Below are 22733 nucleotides of genomic sequence, written 5' to 3' on the forward strand. Positions count from 1 at the left end.
GCGCTAAACCTATTTTGTCCTCCTACCTCATTTCCTGGTTATACTCTTACAGCAGTGTGTTGCAGTAAGCTTGACACAGACATTTTTGATTTATGCTCAATGTTGAAGCGTGGTCCGCGCTATACGCTGTGGGTCTAGATACGGCCGAGCCGGAGAGAAAGCGGGGGCAAGTTTAGTCCGACGATGGAGGGACATGAGGGCCAAAAAGAGCGGGGATCCAGGTCGCTCTTCTAGCTGCCTGGTCAAACTTCACGAGTTGTTTTCCGCAGTTTCCGGTCATAAAAACAAAACAAGCCGGCCTCCTGTCTGCAGCACTGTTTGCGGTCAGCTACAATTTGGGAGCCGAGGTATTGCATTGCACTCATTGCACTGATTTTGTGCAGTATTTTTTGATGCAAGGCCTTTCAGAATCTTTAACGCAGGGGTATTATTATTTTTCAGTGAATGAGGTTTTATTAGGAATAGGTGGAGTGCAACTTTTCTACTTCTGTTATTTGCTGTTGTTTCTCAAAAAAATGCATAACGATATTACAGCTTTCATAGATTTATTTCAAATTCGAAACATTGTCTAGCCTGTAAGGTAAAAAAAAAAAAAAATGAACCAATTAATCGAATCAAATCGTATTGTGGTTTATTCTTGAGTATCGAAAATCGAATCGTTGGGTCAGGAAATCGATACTGAATCGAATCGCCATGATGGATGTGATTTACACCCCTAATGCTAAAATACATACGATTAAGGAGAAGTTTGCATAAACACAAAAGGAGCCAGTATATCAGCTTCAGACTGAAGAGGCCAAATCAAAAACAACTCAGTTCAACAAGTTTGCACAAATTCAGACCTAATTATGGATTACCTCTCAGTCTCTAAGCACAGTCTTGTCCTACTTGCCGTTTTGTAATTCTACCTTAGAAGTAATTGACTGCTGTTGAGCGGGTAGAGAAAGACTCCGTTCATAGGATTAGCTTTTTAACTGCCATGCAGACACAGATGCAGTGCTCCCTGCAGACAAACCTTTTGTTAGACACTCCCTAAGACAAAATGAAGCAGTATAGAGCAGAAAAGATACTCTGATGCACACAGTCAATCTGTTGTGTTCATTGTGCGATGGGCCTCAGGTTCTCAGGTGTAAGGTTACTCTTCAGTGCTTTTCCTCAGGCCCGAGCTGCTGCAGTGTAACCTAGTCCGATATCCAATTTCCAGGCTTCCTGATCTGGACTGGGAATCAACTGTAACCCTCGAGAGCAAAATAGGTTTTCCTGCCCCAAAACAACTCCATTATGAATATTTGGCAAAATCTGAATAACTTCTAAACTTTCACTGCAAAAATCTTTTAATCTAAATAGGTCATTTTTTTCTTGAAATAAGTGCATTTTTCTTGAATTGAGGAGGAAAGTGAGACACTTTGCAAATGAAACAAGATAATTCACACTTAAAATCAGAAAAAACAATTGCATTTTCTTATTTCAAGTGCATATTATCTAATTAATTTATTTTATGAGTAGAAATACCAATTCATTTGATAAGTCATCTTATTTTCCCACTAAATTAAGGGTGAATATACATTTAGTTTAAGACATTTTAACTTATTTCTAGATTGATTTTGCAGTGTGTGTCTTTGGGTTTCCTAAAGAAGGCGTTATCTATGCTCATGTTTCATTCTCTACAGTCTCTACTTTGTGTGTTCTAAGTCGGAAGCTTTTATGATGTGTTGCTGGACGTTCATACGATGCCTGTGTGTGTTTTTACCGACTGATCACTGAAACAGAAGCATTGCTATTAAGAGATGGTGGTTTATCTGCCTGCAGTCGAAGGCCTTTTCATAACTTCCTTATCTGTGAGGTTTCTGCAGCTTCCTTTAGCAAAAAATAAAGAAATACTTCCTGTCATCTACCAAACTTTAAAATTATTTAGCAATGTTACTTCATTTTATTGGAATCGAAATATCTACCACACAAACGTAGAAATCTTTTTATTTTTGGAGATTTTACTGTGGGGAGCTTAAATCTTCGTGTTGATCCAAAGTTTTAGTGCTTTGCAAAGATATCTGTGTGGCTTGAGATATTTCACACATGGTCACTGAATTAAAATGAACCTCAGTGTATTTTGTCTGGAATTTATGTGGGGAAAAAATGCAACACTGTGTAATTATAAAGTGGAAGCATGATTCTTTTTTGTTTCTCAAGGGTGTAGTACATTCATGTTCAGCTCAGCTAAGTCAAAACTTTCTGCAAAAAACTTTGGCTGCAAATCCATTCAGACATGTCTCTACCAGCTTTGCACAGAGGCAGAAATGTTTTATCTTCTCTGGTTTGCAAAATATCTCAGGCTTAATCACATTCAATGGTTAGTTTCAGTTGTAGCCATAGATTTCCAGTTTGCTTTAGGTCTGAACTTTGACTAGAACATTGTTAGAACTTACATGGCTTCGATCTTAACAATCAGCTATGTAGAGGATGTTTTGATGTTGATTTTTTTCAGGATTCTGCTACACATAGCATTTTGCTTCTTGGCCAAAAGGTTAAGTTTGGGTCCTATGAGACCAGATACCTTCTTCCACATTTTCCAGTATCCCTACATTGCTTGTGGTAAATTTTAAACCATACTTCCTTTTAGCATTTGCTTCAGACTTATAGAATGCATAAAAATAGTTGTCAGATTCTCCTACCTGAGCTTTTAACCACTGCAACTCCTCTAGAGCTACTGTGCATCTCTTGATTGCTTCTCTTATTAATTTCTTAGTAGGTCTGCAGCTGGTTCCATCTTTAGATAACTGATTGAATGTAACTATTAAGGCAGTTAGTTGTTCCTTCGTCTGCAGGATTCAGGGTGCTGCTCTGGTCTTTTGTGGTAAAGAAAAAGCTGAGTCAAGGCTTGAAAATGTACCGGTCCAACTGCACCCCCAGCCTCATCTAAACTGATGACATATAAATTATGTGCTTAGTAATGAAATCCTGGTTACAATTGGATAAAAAGAGGCTTTGTTTGTTGGACAGGAGGAGTCCCTTTAGATAATTGGGCGTCTGATGAGGATGATCCAGGGTGCCTCCTTGGAAGTTTTCTCGGCACGTCCTATGAGGATCAAAAACCTGGGGAGGACCAAAGATTTATAGCATCTGGCCTGGGAACACCTTGGGATCCCTCAGAATGAGCTGTTGGATGCTGTCGATGAGTGCTAGATATCTGTGGTTCGATTAGTAGAAAACAGCTGTTGCATGGAATCCCAGTAAAATACTTGGAGATAAAACAAATGTAGTGGTGTGAATACTTTTCCAGCTACAAATAAATATATAATGGGTACAAAATGTGCTTTTAATGTATCGGTACGACAGTATGGACTAACTCTACTGCTATATCTCTGCAAAGGGATAATTAAAGGCCTCCTAGGTTGGTGTTAAGCTAGAAGTTTAAACCCTTTGCTTTTGATGACTTTAGATGAGCCTACAGATGGTTCAGAATGTCAGCTTTCTGAATGAAGGAGAGTTTAGTGGAAGAAGATGCTGATGGCTGATTTAATCCATGAATGAAAAGAAAGCTGACTGTTTTCAAACATTTAGGAAAAAAGAATTAAAATTATAAAACTTATGCATTAAATATTATTACAGCTAATTGTTTTACAATTATGTGTGATATAATTGATGTATTTTAGGTGTACATTTTCACCCTGGTGTCAAATAAATGATTTGTTCATTCTGGAATTCTGTTTTTGCACTGTTAACAAAGGAAACTAGAGACAAAATCACTTTACAGACAAAACATGTCTCCAGTCTGCCTTTAAGTGGCCATGTCCTGAATGTTTTATCCATGCCCTGATTCAGCTCAGCTCAGTTAACTAAACGCTTCATTAGCAGACCTCTGCAGAGGAAGGAGACGTGTGCAGGAGCAAGGGCATACTTGAACTTGAAGGACACGGGACCCTTGAGGACTTGTCGGTTACTCCTCATTGAAAACATCCATGCATGTGACTAAAAACCCTGGATTAAAGACAGGTTTCTTGGTATTGCATGAGTGAAGCCTTTAAAAAAAAACCTCTGAGGGGAAAAAATAGCATGTTGCATTACGGAAAGAGAGAAAAATCCATCTGTGTTGAAACACAGAGGCAAACAGAGGTCCAGCCAAAATGACTCAGCTGTTTAATCCGCCTCTGTTGATCCAAACAGAATAAATGTGACCACTTACTCAGCTAAGGCGGATCATTGCAGTGCTGTGGAGACCGATATGCTGAGTAACGTGGCTTAGCTCCAGGTCTGTGTGTTTGCTGCTGCATGTTATTCAGACTGAGGGATCCGGTTACCTTTTGCATAAACTCAACACAGATTGGAGACAGGTGGAGGGGAAATTAGCTCTGTATGGCTCTGGGTCATGTTGCTAGTAAGAGCTGGTTGTCATACGGTTGACCAGCAGAGTCTCATGCTATTCTTAGTTTTTTTTTTTTTTTTTTTTTATAACAAAAAGGGATGGCCATGAACTTGGACTAAGACTCACTGATAACGGTTTTATTGCTTCTGGTGATTAAGTGGTTTAATTGAACCATCATTTACGAGAAATGTTTTTGCTCAGAAAAGAAACTGATCTTCAGTTTGTGCTAGTTTATCTTGTTGAGGTTGTTTGCTGCTGTTTGGCTTCTCAATCAGAAAGTGTATGTCGTTCCAGTAAAAACACCAGCCTTCCTGCCCCAGGGGACATAAACTGCTCGTAAAACGCTGTGTCAGAGAAGCGCACTCGGCAGCCAAACGGGTCCAGCCTGGATTAAAGCTGCGATCTCCAGGAATTTAAATCAGTGGCAGAAGCCAAACACGTCTGTCAGCTGCTCTGATGCATTTAGTTTAAACAGAAGCAGATTCAGTCACTACAACATAAGACTATTTGTTCTGATTATTTGTAGTTTTTTTTTACTTCTCTTAGATTAGTTTTTGTGGTGGGAAGGAAGGATGGTGGTCCCAAATCACACACTTCAACTAAAAGAGAATAACAGCACTTTTTAAATTTTATCTGGGTCAGTTCTGGTAAAGTTCAGCCTAACAAGTCCAGCTTTAATCTATCATCAGGCTCCTTTGTAACTTCTTATCTTCTGCATCATAAAACATACCAATGGGAACGGTTAAAAAGATTCATTCATGCGTCTCTCAAGCAAAGCTATAATAATTAACTAAATCCCTCTTGTTAAGATGTTATTGAAATTACTTGATAAAATGTTGTATATATATTATTAGTGTAAATATTTTTAACATTGCATATTAAAAAAAAAAAACATTCTGAGGCACGTGCGTTATTAAGGCAATAAGTGATTTAAGCTGTGTGGTAATCAGGTGAATATTTTAAGGGGAATAGTTTTTCACACACATAAGCTTTGCATATGTGTGTGATACGTTAGCTGTGAGAAAATGGAATAGGCCTTCTCTATGTGGGGCTTTCAGGTTGAGGCACCTGCCTGTTTCTGTGAAAAAGCGCTTAGGAAAGTAAGGAAAGACTCATGGCAGCTATGGCTGCTATGTTAGACGGTAACCGCAGAAAGATTGCTGCTTTTATGTGAAGATACTAAATTTGCAAGAAACAGAAATTTTATAAATCTGTCTCTGGTTGCATTTTAAATCAAAAGTTTCTGGAGGGGTCATTTAGGCATGTAGACATGGTCAAGACAATCTCCTGCAGTTGAGACCAAGCATCAGTATGGGGAAGAAAGGTGATTTGAGTAACTTTGAACGTGGCATGATTGTTGGTGCCAGAAGGGCTGGTCTGAGTATTTCAGAAACTGCTGATCTACTGGGATTTTCACGCACACCATCTCTAGGGTTTACAGAGAATGGTCCGAAAAAGAAAAAACATCCAGTGAGCGGCAGTTCTGTGGGCGGAAATGCCTTGTTGATGCCAGAGGTCAGAGGAGAATGGCCAGACTGGTTCGAGCTGATAGAAGGGCAACAGTGACTCAAATAACCACCTGTTACAACCAAGGTGGGCAGAAGAGCATCTCTGAACGCACAGTACATCCAACTTTGAGGCAGATGGGCTACAGCAGCAGAAGACCACACCGGGTGCCACTCCTTTCAGCTAAGAACAGGAAACTGAGGCTACAATTTGCACAAGCTCATCGAAATTGGACAAAAGAAGATTGGAAAAACGTTGCCTGGTCTGATGAGTCTCGATTTATGCTGTGACATCTGGATGGTAGGGTCAGAATTTGGCGTCTACAACATGAAAGCATGGATCCATCCTGCCTTGAATCAACGGTTCAGGCTGGTGGTGGTGGTGTCATGGTGTGGGGAATATTTTCTTGGCACTCTTTGGGCCCCTTGGTACCAATTGAGCATCGTTGCAACGCCACAGCCTACCTGAGTATTGTTGCTGACCATGTCCATCCCTTTATGACCACAATGTACCCAACTTCTGATGGCTACTTTCAGCAGGATAATGCGCCATGTCATTAAGCTGGAATCATCTCAGACTGGTTTCTTGAACATGACAATGAGTTCACTGTACTCAAATGGCCTCCACAGTCACCAGATCTCAATCCAATAGAGCATCTTTGGGATGTGGTGGAACTGGAGATTCGCATCATGGATGTGCAGGCGACAAATCTGCGGCAACTGTGTGATGCCATCATGTCAATATGGACCAAACTCCCTGAGGAATGCTTCCAGCACCTTGTTGAATCTATGCCACGAAGAATTGAGGCAGTTCTGAAGGCAAAAGGGGGTCCAACCCGTTACTAGCATGGGGTACCTAATATAGTGGCCGGTAAGTGTATATATATATGTGTATATATATATATATATATATATATATACACTATATTGCCAAAAGTATTTGCTCACCCATCCAAATCATTGGAATCAGGTGTTCCAATCACTTCCATGGCCACAGGTGTATAAATTCAAGCACCTAGGCATGCAGACTGTTTTTACAAACATTTGTGAAAGAATGGGTCGCTCTCAGGAGCTCAGTGAATTCCAGCGTGGAACTGTGATAGGATGCCACCTGTGCAACAAATCCAGTCGTGAAATTTCCTCGCTCCTAAATATTCCACAGTCAACTGTCAGCTGTATTATAAGAAAATGGAAGTGTTTGGGAACGACAGCAACTCAGCCACGAAGTGGTAGGCCACGTAAACTGACGGAGCGGGGTCAGCGGATGCTGACGCGCATAGTGCGAAGAGGTCGCCAACTTTCTGCAGAGTCAATCACTACAGACCTCCAAACTTCATGTGGCCTTCAGATTAGCTCAAGAACAGTGCGCAGAGAGCTTCATGGAATGGGTTTCCATGGTCGAGCAGCTGCATCCAAGCCATACATCACCAAGTGCAATGCAAAGCGTCGGATGCGGTGGTGTAAAGCACGCCGCCACTGGACTCTAGAGCAGTGGAGACGCGTTCTCTGGAGTGACGAATCGCGCTTCTCCATCTGGCAATCTGATGGACGGGTCTGGGTTTGGCGGTTGCCAGGAGAACGGTACTTGTCTGACTGCATTGTGCCAAGTGTAAAGTTTGGTGGAGGGGGGATTATGGTGTGAGGTTGTTTTTCAGGAGCTGGGCTTGGCCCCTTAGTTCCAGTGAAAGGAACTCTGAATGCTTCAGCATACCAAGACATTTTGGACAATTCCATGCTCCCAACTTTGTGGGAACAGTTTGGAGCTGGCCCCTTCCTCTTCCAACATGACTGTGCACCAGTGCACAAAGCAAGGTCCATAAAGACATGGATGACAGAGTCTGGTGTGGATGAACTTGACTGGCCTGCACAGAGTCCTGACCTCAACCCGATAGAACACCTTTGGGATGAATTAGAGCGGAGACTGAGAGCCAGGCCTTCTCGTCCAACATCAGTGTGCGACCTCACAAATGCGCTTCTGGAAGAATGGTCAAAAATTCCCATAAACACACTCCTAAACCTTGTGGACAGCCTTCCCAGAAGAGTTGAAGCTGTTCTAGCTGCAAAGGGTGGACCGACGTCATATTGAACCCTATGGATTAGGAACGGGATGTCACTTAAGCTCATATGTGAGTCAAGGCAGGTGAGCAAATACTTTTGGCAATATAGTGTATGTATGTATGTATGTATAAACATGGCAGAGTCATAGTTAGTTGTTGATTTCATTAGAATTATTTCTAATAGCATTAAAAGAGCATTAAAGGGCATTAAATTAGAGTTCTTTTCTGTATAAATCCTGTCCTAGGAAGACAGAGAGGAGCTGGCTGTTTTGGTTTTTCAAAATAAAGCAAATGCTAACATTTCAACATTTTAAACTGTCAATAATTAGCATAATTGTGTAGATATAAAGTATTGATATAAAATTCTTAAGATTGTTTTAACATGCTTTATTTCTTCATTCTGAAGGCAGTGGAGGCTTTTTTTTTTTTTTTTTGCTGTGGGGGTGCACCGCGATCACACAACGGAAAATCTGGAAGAGTTTGCTGGTCTGCCGGTCAGAAAGCAGAGATGTGGATTTGACCTGGAACAATTAATAGTGATTAATCAACTATTAAAATCATAGAAGTATGATAATCTTTCAAATACTTTCTCTTTATCATCTGTTGTTGTAAAAATGCCTGCGTTGCGGCTACAGAGGCCGCAGAAATGTTTCCTGTGAGAGTTTGGGTCTGACTTTAAATATAGTCTGTTTCAGGTGTGGTCATAAGCATTTGACCTGCATATTCATAAAGGCACAGAAGAAGTTAGCTGCAGCTGTTGAGCTTAATTTACCCATTCAAATCACTTTGCATCTGATATGAATATCCTAAAGTTTACACCTGTTTTAATTTGGACTGAACAACTTTTCCAACTTTTGCGATTATTTTTAACCTAAATTGCAATTGCTATTTTATTTTGATATTCCTTTGCACTAACCCCCATCTTATAGATGTTTCAACCCAAGCTTTTGATTTTTGAAATCTTGCTTAGCCATTGTGTTAAAAAGCATTGATTTCTGCTTTTAATGCCTGGATCTGACCTGTTACAATTCTGTGTGGCAACAAACCCACTTCAAGTGTTTTACCTCCACCTAAAGGGCTTTAAGGAGAAATTTAGTGTCTTACTTTCATTTTTTTTTTTAAATTGCGATAATATTGAAAATGCAATTAACTGGCCAGGATCAGTTTTCACTTTTTAAAATCGCAGAGGCACTCAATTTAAGTCACATAACATTAAACAAGTTCTCACTCCAGCTCCCTGCAAAAAATTAAAATTTTCCTAGCAATCCTTTTTGATTGTCATATCATACACACTACAGTGCAGTGTTGATTACCATTCAGTAGATTTGTCTTTGCTTTGAGTAGAAAACTAATGTAGTCTCCAAAACCAAGAAAGAACAGATGGAGAGGGTGTTTGGTGTTATTTTATGCAAAGTTCAGAAAAACTGCAAACCTAAATAATTAACCAGGATAATCACAAGTCCTGCTGCTGAAAATAAAGTGTTGGACTTTGGGTTTGCCACTAGGATGGGATATCTGCTTTGATAGGGTAGATTTAAAGATCACAGGTTTTAGAGTTATCTAAAGCGTTCTGCACAAAATGTTATTATTTTTGGCCTTCTTACTTCTCTTTTTAAAAAACATAGCATCCTGTTGCTCTCTTGGATTGCTGTCTGTTATGATGACTTCCATGTCTTTCTGAGCTTTTTGTGTCGTGATTTTGACCCTCTTTATCACTGTTTTGCTGTGAGGACGGTGAGTTGGCAGTTTTTCTTTCCTGACTTATTTGCTCTTTGCAACATTAAATCTTGACCACGCATCAGCCATCAGCTCAACGCCGTCTGTCAGAGATAGCGACTGGTTTGTCCTGCTGCCGTCCCTTCCTCATGTCGCCCTGCCAGGAAACATTCACTGAATGTCGCAGCACAACATGTGACACGTCTGGTGCCATCTCTGTGACATCTCTGTGTCCAGGATGAGAGCTGACGCAAAATATATTCTTTTTCCAACTTCCTGCTTCTCTTGTTACACAGAGAAACATCATTACATTTTAGAAAATGTAGAGATTTATGCAAAGAATGAAACTATTCCAGCTTATATTTCTATCTTTATTCGACATATTAAAGAAGCTATCCATAGTTTTTATTATTCTTTATCCTCACAATTGTTCCTCCAACAGCAATTTCATTAAAGCTGAAGTCTGTAAATTTTTAAAAATAATTTTTTTGTCATATTGGCTAAAACTGTCCCTATGCCCAGACAGCAGTACATGTGATATGTAACCTGTGAAAAAAACTGCTTCAATTGGTCCCGCCTACTGCCTGTATTTCAATCTGGAAAGAATAATTCGGGACGAGTCAAAACAACCAATCACAGCCAGAGGAGCGTCTGATGGAGTGTCAATCACAGCTCCCCCCCCCCCCCCCCCCCCAATAGTTTGATATATATATTTAAACTTAAAGCTTCTCTTGTTTCTTTTAAACACATAATTATATTTTCTCAAAATCTTTACCTGTGATGAATCTTGGCCACATCTGTAGCCATGCAAATGACTTGCTGAAAATTGCTCTACAAAAACTTTCTGAAAATGAGTAAAAGGTCTTAAAATAAGTGTATTTACCCTTAATCTGCCTATAGAATTACAATTTAGACCCTTGAAATAATTGTATATTATGTACTTGAAATAAAAGACTGCATTTGTTTTTTCTTATATTAAAGGTAAATTCTCTTATTCCAATTGCAAAGTGTCTCACTTACCTGCTTAATTCAAGAAAAAAATGCACTTATTTAAAGGAAACCGGACTTTATTACGTTTTCTGCAGTGTGTCAAACCAAAAAAAACGATAGCGTGAAGGACGTGCTGAAGGATTTCTGTTATGTTTGGGGTCAAGGGTTAAAACAGAGATGGCTTATAAACGTTCTCCCTCTGCATGAGTAGTTTCTCTCCAGTTACTCCAGCTTCTTTCCACTGTCCAAAAACATGGTTCTTGGGTTGATTGGTCTGTATTCCTCCTAGATATGTGCAGTTTCCTCCAATGTTTGGATGTGCCTCTATTGCAACATCTAAATAAAATAAAAGCCAGAACATAAAAAATCCAGTTTTGTGTCTCATCCGACAGAATATCGTGTCGGACATGGTCGTGGCATTTAGCTCTCATTGAAAGTCAATAGGGATGATCACACCCAACATCATTTTACGCAAAGGGGTGGCATAGCGCCGAATGAGATACACCCCAGGTATATTTTAGTCGGCCTACGCAGCAATTCAGCTGCAATTTGATGGGTCTGACAGGAAGAGAGACACAGTTACAAAGTAAAACACATCTGCTTTGGGGGAAAATACAACATAAAATCTTTAAATCACACGGAAAGCGTCCGTTTTGAAGTCGCATAGAATATATTTAGTAAGCGGTACAAACTTGTGCAAAAACAATGAATTAAACATTAAATAAAGAATACTTAACCCACGATAAGAATTTTCAGGAGAACAGAAAACTGTTAAAGTAATGATCCTCTTTGAGCCTTGCAAAAGCAACAAGTGACAGAAAGCGCAGTTTATCAATCTCGAGAAAAAAAAATAACTTCAGGATGAGAGAAAAAACGGATAGTAATAGTAAAATAGTGATCCTCATTGAACCTGAAAAAAAACCCAAAGTAAACAGGGGCAGACAGAGCAGGTAAGTGCGGCGTATTTCTCTTCCCTCTTTATAGAAAAGAAAAACTCAATAAACGTCCCAGATCTCTCTGAGAGTCGCCTCTCTGCCTCAGTCAACATATAAACCGCCCCACAGCTGTTATTGCTGTTTTTCCCTTTCTTTAGATGTAGATTTCATTATGTTTTCAATATAGGCATATGAACATTCTCTGTTGTGGTTTGAGATGCTGCACAGACTCATTGAGTGGGGCTTTGCTTTATAAAATGCACCAGTGTTTTATCTATTTTTTTCATAATCTGTCCAAGTCAAATGTGGGATTTTTTTTTTCATTTGTATAGCACAGATACAGAAGTGAAAAAAATCTGCACAGATCTGCTCATCCTGTCTAGTCAGAGCCTCTCTATACACAACCAGTGTGACATGGACAAAAATCGGATCGGAGATTAAAAAGTCGTCTGCAACTGGTGTGTTCAGGCATTTACGATGTGTCCTGCGAACAACAATAACATTTTAGATGTACTAAAGCAGAGAGAAAAACCTGCATGTGACAGAAAGGCCTAATTATTGTGACTCTTATTATTTATTCAGTTATTGGTGAATTGCTTCCACTCTTATAGTTGGATGTTGTTTTCAGCTTATTCTTTGTACTTTAAAATGTATTAATTTTGCATCGTAATCCAACAGATTTAAGAAGATTGTAAAAACTGAATCTAACAGCATTGAAGAAATTTGATTTTATAATCAGGGTTATAATCAGAGTTTGAGTTTATTTATTTATAGCTTAAGATTCCCCACAATTCAAGCACTTAGTTGATATTATGGACACAGCGAGCACCAAAGCACAATTAACACTGATATAGCAGCATGTCAAAAGGTAAACATGACAAAGCAGCCACAACAATTAAGCATGTCTTTATTACTGCTGTCCAAAAGGACCTATTATTTTCGGGAATGAAAAAAAAAATGTAGTCATATTAGAACTAATGCAGCTTGGGCTGTGTTTTACTCACCCAATTTTTATGTATAAATTCAGAAACTAGGGGTTAGCTTTCAAATAATGTATCACACATGTAATTTGGACTTACAGTTTCTAAGTTATTTGCTTTTCCATTTGGGTATGAAAAATATGAGCGAATTTCCCAAAATGAGGTGTATATTAAGAGGTTAAATATAATTTCTTTATTGTGGGAGAAAATGTGAAAGAAAAGTAAAAACAAAAAGAAAAACAAAATGTAATCCCAAAAACCACAGAGTGTAACTATATATATCATGAATAATACTATTGCATAAATTCTCTCAAATATAATAACTCCTTCATAATTCGACATGTTATGAGTCAGTTAGCTTCAGCTGTCGGACAGGAAGAGGAACTGGCAACTTGTGTTTGAGAAGGCAGTATTACCACATATCTCTGCAGGGGTCTGACATCACACATCCTGCCTTTGCTTAATAGTTTAACGTCTATGCAAGCACTGCTTACGTACCTACCGTACATTCAGCACACCTGGATCAGGGCGTGGTCAATTGTTTGGAAACTCGTTTGTGCTCGTCACAGGTCATGTCTTTAAATAATTGCCTTACCCTAAAGTACCTACAGCTAAATTTAAAACCACAATAGAGCGGAGGCAGAGCAAAGGAAATCAGATTTGCATATCACTGGCTGCAGTGACCTGTGTGCAGAGTTGGATATGAGTCAGACAGCAGAAGAGGAAAAAATGCTCTCATTTATTTCTTGAAGATAATCGACATAAATATTATTAAAGAGCTGCTGGACTATATCAACAATGAAACAACTGACTGGATTCCTGAGTTTCCGTTCATCCATTCAAATGGGTTTTATTCAGCTGCTCGCCCACACAGACCAGCACAGATGGAAGATATTTGCTGTGCCGTAGCAAAGCTTTGCCACACATGCAAACCTGCTTCCAGAAACTATGCGGCTGCATACTTGAGCTAAAGGCTATTGTTAGGTAGGTTACAGGTTTGAAAGGGCTCTTCTGGAAGTCGCTGCTCTGTCAGTTCTGTAACAGCTGACTGAGACTATTGGAACCTATTAAAACCATTTTGACATAAGCTTTTACAAGCATTCACAATAACATTCACTCCTGTTAATTATGGGGTTTTATATCAGTGCATCATAAACTTCATCTAAGCTTTGGTTAGCTTTTGAATTATTCCAATTACATCAAGTACAAAAACATATTATCACTATATATTAAGAAGGAAGCAAAGCAGAAAAGGTGAGTGAAATGTGAGTTTATTTTGCAGCTTCTACAGGAGGAAAACCATCAACAGGCATAATGCTAAATGCTTCCATAGAAACAGAGGAAGATTATTTATAAGTTGAAAACATTGACAAAGGCTTCCAATCTCACTTTAATAACCATTACAGCTTGTTTAGACAAAACTCAACACGGCTCATCACCACAAGCACCTAATAACTTTTAAGCACATAGGTGGAACAGTAATGATCTGGGCTTGTTTTGCAGCCACAGGAGCCAGGCACCTATTTTCTTTTTTCATTAATTTGACAATAAACTCTGATGAATATTCAAAGACATCAATGTAAGAAACTCATAAAGTCAGACAGAAAGTGTTTCTACGAGCTGCTGGATTATTGGGTGGAGTATTTTTTTTCTTTACATACTTGTTTTTTTTCTTTAAATTTATCTTTGTTTGTTAAATAAATTTTTTTGCTTCCAGGTTTTTAAAGCATACAATTTATATATTTTCCCTTCATTTACATGATAAAAATGACAATGATAACAAATGTTATATACTATATTATGTTAAAAAAATAAAACAACAACTATTATCAAGTCAAACATAAGAAAAACAATAGTTAGCAGCTGGAGGAAGTTGCATAGCCTGCACTTCCCGTGATCTGAAATCATGGCTGCTAATCGCATTAATAAAGCAGGGAACACATGCATGTATCGATTGATTCTAATTCAAAATAAACTGCTGAGGCCCAGAATATCAAATATATTTGGAAAAATGTACATCATTGTAGAAGGTGGTCTTTGCCTTTAGCAGAGAAGTTTAAAGGGCCGGTTACACTCCCGCAGGAGTGTGTCACAGTGAGCTTATCGCTGGTATGATGTAAATATTTTGATTTATTCCCAATTTTGGGCATAAATCGAACCGTGGTCTGCGCTGTTATTCCACACCACAGCGCAAGAGGGACAATCATGAACTAGCCTCTGAGTCTAGATACGGCCAAGGCGGTGAGGAATTGGGGGCAAGTTTGTGCGACAACGGAGGGACATGAGGGCGAAAAAGAATGGGGATCCAGGTGGAAAAAGGGTCCCAGCATTCTCACGCACCTCGCTCTTTGAGTCGTTTTCCAAAATGACGGTCATACAAACAAAACAAGCCTGTAAGGTACCAAACAGGAAATACGCATAGTATAGAGCGGATCTAGATTTGACCAATCAGAGGCCTCCTGTCTACAGCACTGTCTGCGGTCACCTACAATTTTGGAGAGGTGCAGCAGTGTCTGCAGCAGGGGCGGGGGCATATCTGCAGTCAATATGACACACACACACACAGACGTCCTGGTTTCTGAGTATAAACCAGCCTTTAAGGGCCTCGGTATCCTGATCACCAGAAATGTTGTCCATTCTCCACTTTGCTGTTCCGAGCCTCCCCTGTGGGTCATGTCTTAAAAGAAGACAGCTTGGATACAAGCGCCTGAAAAGAGTTTCCTCCCTAGGATGATTGGAGAATCTACATTGTAAAGAGCCAGTTGAGATATTTAGGGGATCAAGGTAACTTCAGGGGGTCTTCCTGCTCTCAAGGATTGCCAGTCACATCCCAAAGGGAGGTGAACCGAAAGGAGCTGAAGGGGACCTGTTATTGCTTTGACCCAATCTCAGTTTAGTAGGAAATGATGGATGGATAAAAAAAAAAATAGTTAAAGAAGATATACTTTCTATTGTAGTCTTCCATTGAGAAAGTTCAGTAGATCCTCATAATTTTTCTTCAATACAGATACCTACATTAAAGTTTTACACATTAAATAATTTGGCTCATGGATCAGAATGTAGCTGAGTCACTTTTTTCCCTTTATTGATTTAAATCAGATTTAAAGTATCAAAGTTCCAATAAAGAGGCGGGCTGGCCCAATGACTGCTGCATACTTTTTTTTTTTGTCTTGAAAGGACATCAGGATGTCATTTGACCGTTGCACGAGGATTTTATAACAACACTGATGTGTTTGAGCTTAACGGCATGCCAGCTCGTCTTAGTCTAGAGTTTAAACCAGAACCCTGCTGTTGCGGCCTACAGGTTTAGCAAATCCAAAATTAGGTCATGATGTTTAGATAGTGTGTTTGTCAGAAAACTTGACATTATCTTCATTAAGATAATCGTCTCTGTGCAACATTCCCATCAGCTCCTGCCAGCACCAACCCCAGCCGAGTGATGGGACTGCTGGGTTTCTAAGGTCAAGGTGTGCATCTTTTTTGCTGCATGTGCAAATCAAACAGCCACCCCCACCCAAGCACCCCCATCCATCTTCTGAACTAAACGTCACATCACATTTACAATGATTCGGTGGGGCTTTTATCCCAGAGGTTCCCACCTTAATTTGTTTTCTGACTCAATTCACCATCCTCCATCACATCTTCTTCTAGACCACACCTCCAAGTGAAGAAATTGTATGTTAATCAGTAGGAGCAAATCGATGAGCCCCCCGCTATTGGTGGGATATGTGTGGGTGCAACATGGAGCCCAAATATATGGGAGTTTGCTGAAAATGAAGATAGCAGCTGGAGACAAAAGAGAGGGCGTGTCTGGGCAGGGGAAAGGAGAATAGAGGCAAAGGATGAAAATTGATTTGTCTGGGGGATGGGATGAGTCAGGGCAGAGGGGGAGTAAGGAGGAGGTGAAAATGAAGCCGGCTGAATAATATAGACAAAGAACAAAGGCAGTCACTCTCTGACTCTCTATATTTCTTTACTTGCATTAAACTTTTTCAAGATATGGGCTCAAATTTATAGAGTTCTAAATGGGTGTTAAGTCTGTAGAAAAAATGAAAACATCACGGTCTTCAATATGGTCTGAATGAGAATAAATATTTAAAAAGCCCAAGTATTTGGCTCATAAATACATTAAATTGAAATGATTATTTAGGGATATACAGCAGCCTCTACAAGCAACATTCCTCCAGTTAGAATGAGTGAAGATAAATTGATTACAGACTCTCAATGCCATGGAGAATTTAAGAAAAAGCCTTCCCCCTAATTTGAGTAAACTTTTTTAGTGAGGAACATATAGCAGCATAGAGTTCTCAGGGTCAAAGTCATCAATAAGACCAAAAATATTCAAGCTGACAAATGTAACTGAATAAAAGGGTGCTTATAGGTAAAAGCTTCAGAGTACCAAGTTAAGTTTAATTGGTAATTTGTCACCTTTTCTACTTTTCCACTCCTTTAACCCTATAATGCCAAATGTATCATATTTGATATATACGGTTTCTGAAATGTTTTGCGTCTGACACCTTTTGCATAATTTAATGGTAAAAACTTTGCTCAAAATCCTATTGTACACAATCGGATATACCTGATAGCAGAGGGCAGAAGACTACACAAAAAATTATCTTGACTTATCGCATAGTAATAAATTATTAATATCAAAAATGTATTTCTGTTTTTTCTTTTTACATATTTTGTTAAAAGGCCAAATAAGGACTTCAAACCAAAAAAATAAATTTTCTGTTTTGTTTTATTCTTGGATCGGGCTTTAAAGAGTTAAACTGTAAAACGTAGAGAATGTTTCATTCAAATAATCTGCTAATCAACAAAATGCCTACTTTCTTGTGCTTTCCCACCTTTTTTTCCCTCCGTTTGCCAATATAGCTCTGATGGCATGAAGCATGTCTCAAGCAGACAGTTATGCCTGTTGCCATTCTGCTTGGTACTTGTATATTAAACTTTATTGAATATTACTTTGGGAGTAAAATTGTGCAAAACAGACACAGAGATGAGAGGGAAGGTAAGAAAGACCAATGGGTATAAGAACTCAGGGTGAAGCAAAAATGAAGAAGAAAATAAAATGCATGAAAAAAGAGAAAATATAACAAGACAGCGAAAATAGACAACACGGAAGATATACAGTAACTGCTAGAAGTCTGCTTCCACAAAAGAGAGCGACACAAAACACGGAACATAACAGAAAAAAAAGACAACAGAAACCAAAGTAAACATATAAAAGCTTCCAGAGCAGTGGGTATCCCATAGATATCTATGTGTGAGGAAGGCAAGCCCTGTTGTGATTACCCAGGATAATTCAGGGTGCTATATATCTGTAGCTGCAGATTATTATTTAGTATTAGTGTGTATCCATGAACACCTGTCATTGGCAGGGAGCCTAATAAGGAGGAGGAGGTGGGCCCTGCTCATACTTGGGGCCTTCAATGTTCCAGTCATTGAGGGGAGGCAAACATTCACCCTGACATGTAGACAAAGAGAAAATCACATTCATTCAGTCACATTTACACAATCCTACCCTTACACCCATATGGACATGTATATGTACTCAACGGAAAGTGGAAAGTGGCGATCAAGGCCAGACATTGAGATGAGGATGGCAAAGGAGGCAATAAAAAAGATTCTCCAAAGCACCCTGCAGCCCTGATTCCTTGGGGGCTGCTATATCTCCATAGCAACTGTTAGATGCTACCTGCAGGACAACTTTTTGTTTGACAGTCATGAAAGGACACAGCTATTTATCTACTGCCATTGTAGATCTAAGAGAATTCTGGACACCACTGTTTGACATTGCTTCCTTCTGATGCATGAAGCTGCTGCAGAGCCCCTTCAAGACAGCTGCTTCTAGAGGTTCAGTTTCTTTATTATTCAGTTGATCTTTCCCCCCATCAGCTTATAGATTTTAAAACTTTCACTGCTCTCAAGATGCTTATTGTTTAAAACCCTGCTGTGTTTCTACAGTCCTTTTATTCTTTTCTCTAAAAAACGCTGGGTTATATTATCTACTCAAACACTGGATTGTGGAATTCTTCACCTATTCTGAGTGATATTTAGGGTATTTGGGTTATTTTTGTGCAACCCATACACTGGGTCAACATTTTATTTAAGTCCATCCCCCCTACATGCACTGTTTGACCCAGCACCTGTTTGTTTGTGCTTTTAACTCATCACCTGGACATGCTCCACATGGGAACACACCACGCCCATGTCTGCAGCAGGCTGCAGGGTTTTTATTTATGTGATCCAGCATTTGGGTAGAGGCAATAACAAATGTTTGTTATTGAATATATACAAATTTGCAGTTAATTCAACCCATAATATGGGTATAATATAACCCATTGGTTTGGTTTTAATAGAGCAGCTCATCTTGCTGCGTCAAATAAACAGCTTGGCCGGTGCTATAATAGCCCCGCTGCTGGGCTGGTTATTTCTGACCCACTTGTTTTATTGTGTTCTAAAGAGTATTCTGTTTTTTGTGCATAAATATATCTTTTTTAACACGTGGCTCGTTTTTTAAGTCACCCCTGCATAGATTTACACTATTTTAAGAATGCTATTTTGAAACTATATTGTCTTTTTCTTATCCTATAACCTTACTTTACAGTATCCTTGTCTTATGTTTTGTCCATACATTTTTTTTCTTTTTACCTTTGTGTGTACAAGCATTCACATTTCACTGGGCTACTGGAACTACAGAATTTTCCCAATGTGAGACAGTAAAGTATACTTGTATTCTGTCTCTTTTGGAGATGTGCACATTTTGCCTTAGACTACTTGGTCTCTAACAGGAACAGTGTGCTGTGGTTTGTTTTGGCTGCATACATAAATTCCGTATTTGTTTTTGGCATGGTTATTCATGCTATAATATAAATGAGACGTTGGCCATAATCCTGTGTGAGCAATCTACGGCCCTCAGAGGGACCCACAAAATATGAAACCGTTTCAATCTCAGCACATATCGTTAAGGAAAATCAACAGCACTTCCACACATTAGGTTGAGTGTACCTGGCCTCTAACATAGATAAATAGTCTATTGTTTACGTTCCATCCTGCCGCTCTTAGGTTGACATCAGTCACACCTCTGATTTAGAAGCTGACAGAGAAATTGAGATGAAGAACAACTTAAGTCCCCCCCTCAAAAAAAAAAACCCCAAAAAACCCGATATGTTTACTTTAATGACCGGAAAAATAAAAAAGATATGGGTTTGACTGAAAGAATTACTGTTCTGGTCAATCCTTTTTGCTTACGGTAAATACCTGGAGATTTATGAAAAACACCAAATGTTGCCTAACCTTGCGCTGCAAGCTGGATTGTCTCCAGATCTGAGTTTTCTGTGTCACAACAAATAACATAGAACTCAACTCTGTTCTACACATATCAATGTAGCCACTGCCAGATGGGATTTTGAACTCATTTGGTTCTTATTGGTTTCTGATCTCTATGTGAAATCTTACCCTAATAGTCAACAGATTACAGTTGCTGCCTGGTCTTTTTGCTCCACTCTAAATTTGCGTTGAAGCATCATAAATTTCGGTGGTATGCAATAGTTCGGACTGGCTAAATCTATGAAGGTAATGTGACTTTCTCGAGAGAGGAAACATAAACATTGAGATATAAAGGGTTTAAAAATAGTAACATTCTTGCAGTACTTGGTAGGAAACTGTAAATGACAGCAGATAGAAGTGTTTTATCAATCAGGACGTGCCTGAAATACCGCACAGGTTAGCAGCTCTGTCAGTCCAGTTGGTGAAGGTGATCCGGGGAAATACGATTAACGACAGAGGGTAAAATATCCTGCTTTACAAAACATACGACCTTCGTGCTTATTTGTTTCAATGTCTGCCAGATTTATAGACAGGATCTTTATAACCTCTTCCTTTTTTTCCCTCATTTCCTTGTTGGCCATTTCATCACTACACTGGAGATCCGCAGCTCAAGATGGATTGTTTTAATCTGATGTCTCTGTTTTAGCTGAAAAGCAGAGGTGAACTCAAGAGTTCGTGCAGTTATTCTGCAGATGGTCATCTCAGAGGCAATTTTTCACAATTTTAAAAGATTAATGATACTGTAGCTATTTGCTTTAAACCTCTTTTGTTTAAAATATTTTGTCAGAATTCAACAGACCCTGTTCTGATGAACTATTGCACAGTTTGTTCCCACCCACAGGGTATGTTTATTTAAAAAAAATCAGAGCCTTGTTTCATGTTTGGTTATAATAGAAGAGCAGCATCATTCGGCCATGTGCCGCTGGATGTTGGCGACCTTGTAGCAATTTATGAATGTGAAGAATGTGAACTATGAGCGGTCATATGAGATATGAAGAGATGACCTGGTTAACGGAAGCAGAGTCAGGAGGTCTGTGATCGACTTGTTGCTGTAGTGTGATCCTGTAGGTCCAGAGCATGTTAACTCTGATTGAAACAAGCCTGGTTGGCTGATATATATCCCTCTTGACTGTTAGACACTGAAAATGTCCTACTAAACATCTTTTTTTTGTTGCAAAACTCAAAAAATATCAGTAAAGTAATGGAAAATGGTAATCCGTCCATCTAACAATTATATCCATTTGCTGGAGTTTCAGGGAGTTTGGATCATTGGGTGAAAGGTGAGAGCTACATCCTGGAAAACTCACCAGCTCATATCAGGATGACAGTGACACACAAGATAAACAACCATGGACACACACACTCATACTAAGGACAGCCTAAAAAAACTGTGAAAAAAAAAACTCTACTGTGTGAAGAATAGGTTAAAAGTAACCTTAATTTTTCCATAGTTGGTAAATTCAGCTGTGTCAGCCAAAAAGCAAATAAGCATTTAAGGCATACATGTCTACACAAGACCTAAGAATATAGAAAAGATCTGCACAACAATCAAAAAAATTGAAGTAAGATGTAAAGTGCTTCTTAGACACAAAAACACTGATTTAGAGCTTAATACAAGCACATAGACACCAGGCTGGGATGCTAACCCAGGTCCTTCTTGCCACAGTGATGTTAAATTGTTGCATTGAAATAGCTGGAGACAGCCAATTTATCCTAGTTCGGTCTATACAACTTATGTAAACCTTTGCTCCTGCAGACCAATCATTCCAGATCTAATTTAAATAGAGTAGAATATTTTGTTTTTTATTTTTACCAGTTCCAGTGGTATACTGGGAACAGGGCTTACTCAGCAGTAATTATATCAGCTGCAAAATGTTTTCTAGGTTTGCGGCTGAGTTCGAAAACTTCATCCGACCTGTTAATGTTACCTGCTGTTGTGGATCTTAAAGGTAAAATCTGAGGTTTTCGTAATCTGAAAAATGAACCTCTGACAAATGGTTTCTCCAGCTCTAATGTCTCAGACATCAGTTTTTTTCCCCAAACCAAGAGCAAATCTATTATAAGGGAAAATGAAAAGAAAAAAGGTTTGGTTTGCAGAGAGGATAATCAGACCTGACCTTCTCTGCAGACACCACACATCCTGGATATAAAGCTGTCAAATCATTTTTAGTATATTTACCTGATCTACCGCCAAAAACTTCCCCAAATCATCTCTTCTGCACAGCTTCAAGTAACACCAGAGATTTATTTGTAAAGCTTAGTTCTGAACTCTAGGACAGCCATTCCACATTCTTAGCCGATAATAATCCAAGCCTGAATTATATCTTGGTAGGGAAAGTGTTTTAGCTAGCAACCATTTTACTTAGTGTTGCCTATGGAGAATACAGGAAGCTGTTATTGCACATAGAATACAAATAATACTTAGAAGAAACTCTTGTAGCTTCCTTGGTTTTGCTGGCAGCCTTTTAACTCCCTGACCATTTTCCCTAACCTCCCTGACCATTTTCCATATGATTTATTCATTAAATATGAAATAAACATCAGTTTTCTTTAATGTTATTATTCCATTATATTTTCTCCTAGATTTTATGGCTGTGTCCACTGAACCATCATGCTTAGAGAGTCTAAAATGTGAGATTAGATTGTTCTTTTTTCCTGACTACATTTGATGAATAAAATCCTTTTGATCCTTGGAAACATCCCTGCAAACTATGTATTTTTCTAAAGGAAGCAAAAATCTGTAGACGTCATCTTTACTTCCAGCTCATCAAATTCGCCACAACTGATTGGAAATTGGGCTTACTGATTGCAGCCTACTTATGCCTAACACTTTGTTCTCCCTCTTCTTTGCAGCATGC

General features: G+C 39.0%; 1 protein-coding gene across 5 annotated transcripts in view; it reads left to right on the top strand.

Annotated features, from left to right (window-relative positions):
- mark4 (microtubule affinity regulating kinase 4) overlaps positions 1-22733 on the top strand; it is a 92409-nt gene that overhangs the window by 21090 nt on the left and 48586 nt on the right. For all 5 annotated transcript variants that reach the window (XM_038305257.1, XM_038305259.1, XM_038305258.1 and 2 more), the window contains exon 2: positions 22729-22733. This exon is cut by the window's right edge and continues 193 nt beyond it. In XM_038305257.1, the coding sequence (XP_038161185.1) occupies positions 22729-22733 (5 nt within the window). The remainder of the gene's footprint in view (positions 1-22728) is intronic.

This window comes from Cyprinodon tularosa, unplaced genomic scaffold (genome assembly GCF_016077235.1).
Source record: "Cyprinodon tularosa strain WSP-4 unplaced genomic scaffold, ASM1607723v1 ctg554, whole genome shotgun sequence".
In the NCBI taxonomy this organism is placed as follows: domain Eukaryota; kingdom Metazoa; phylum Chordata; class Actinopteri; order Cyprinodontiformes; family Cyprinodontidae; genus Cyprinodon; species Cyprinodon tularosa.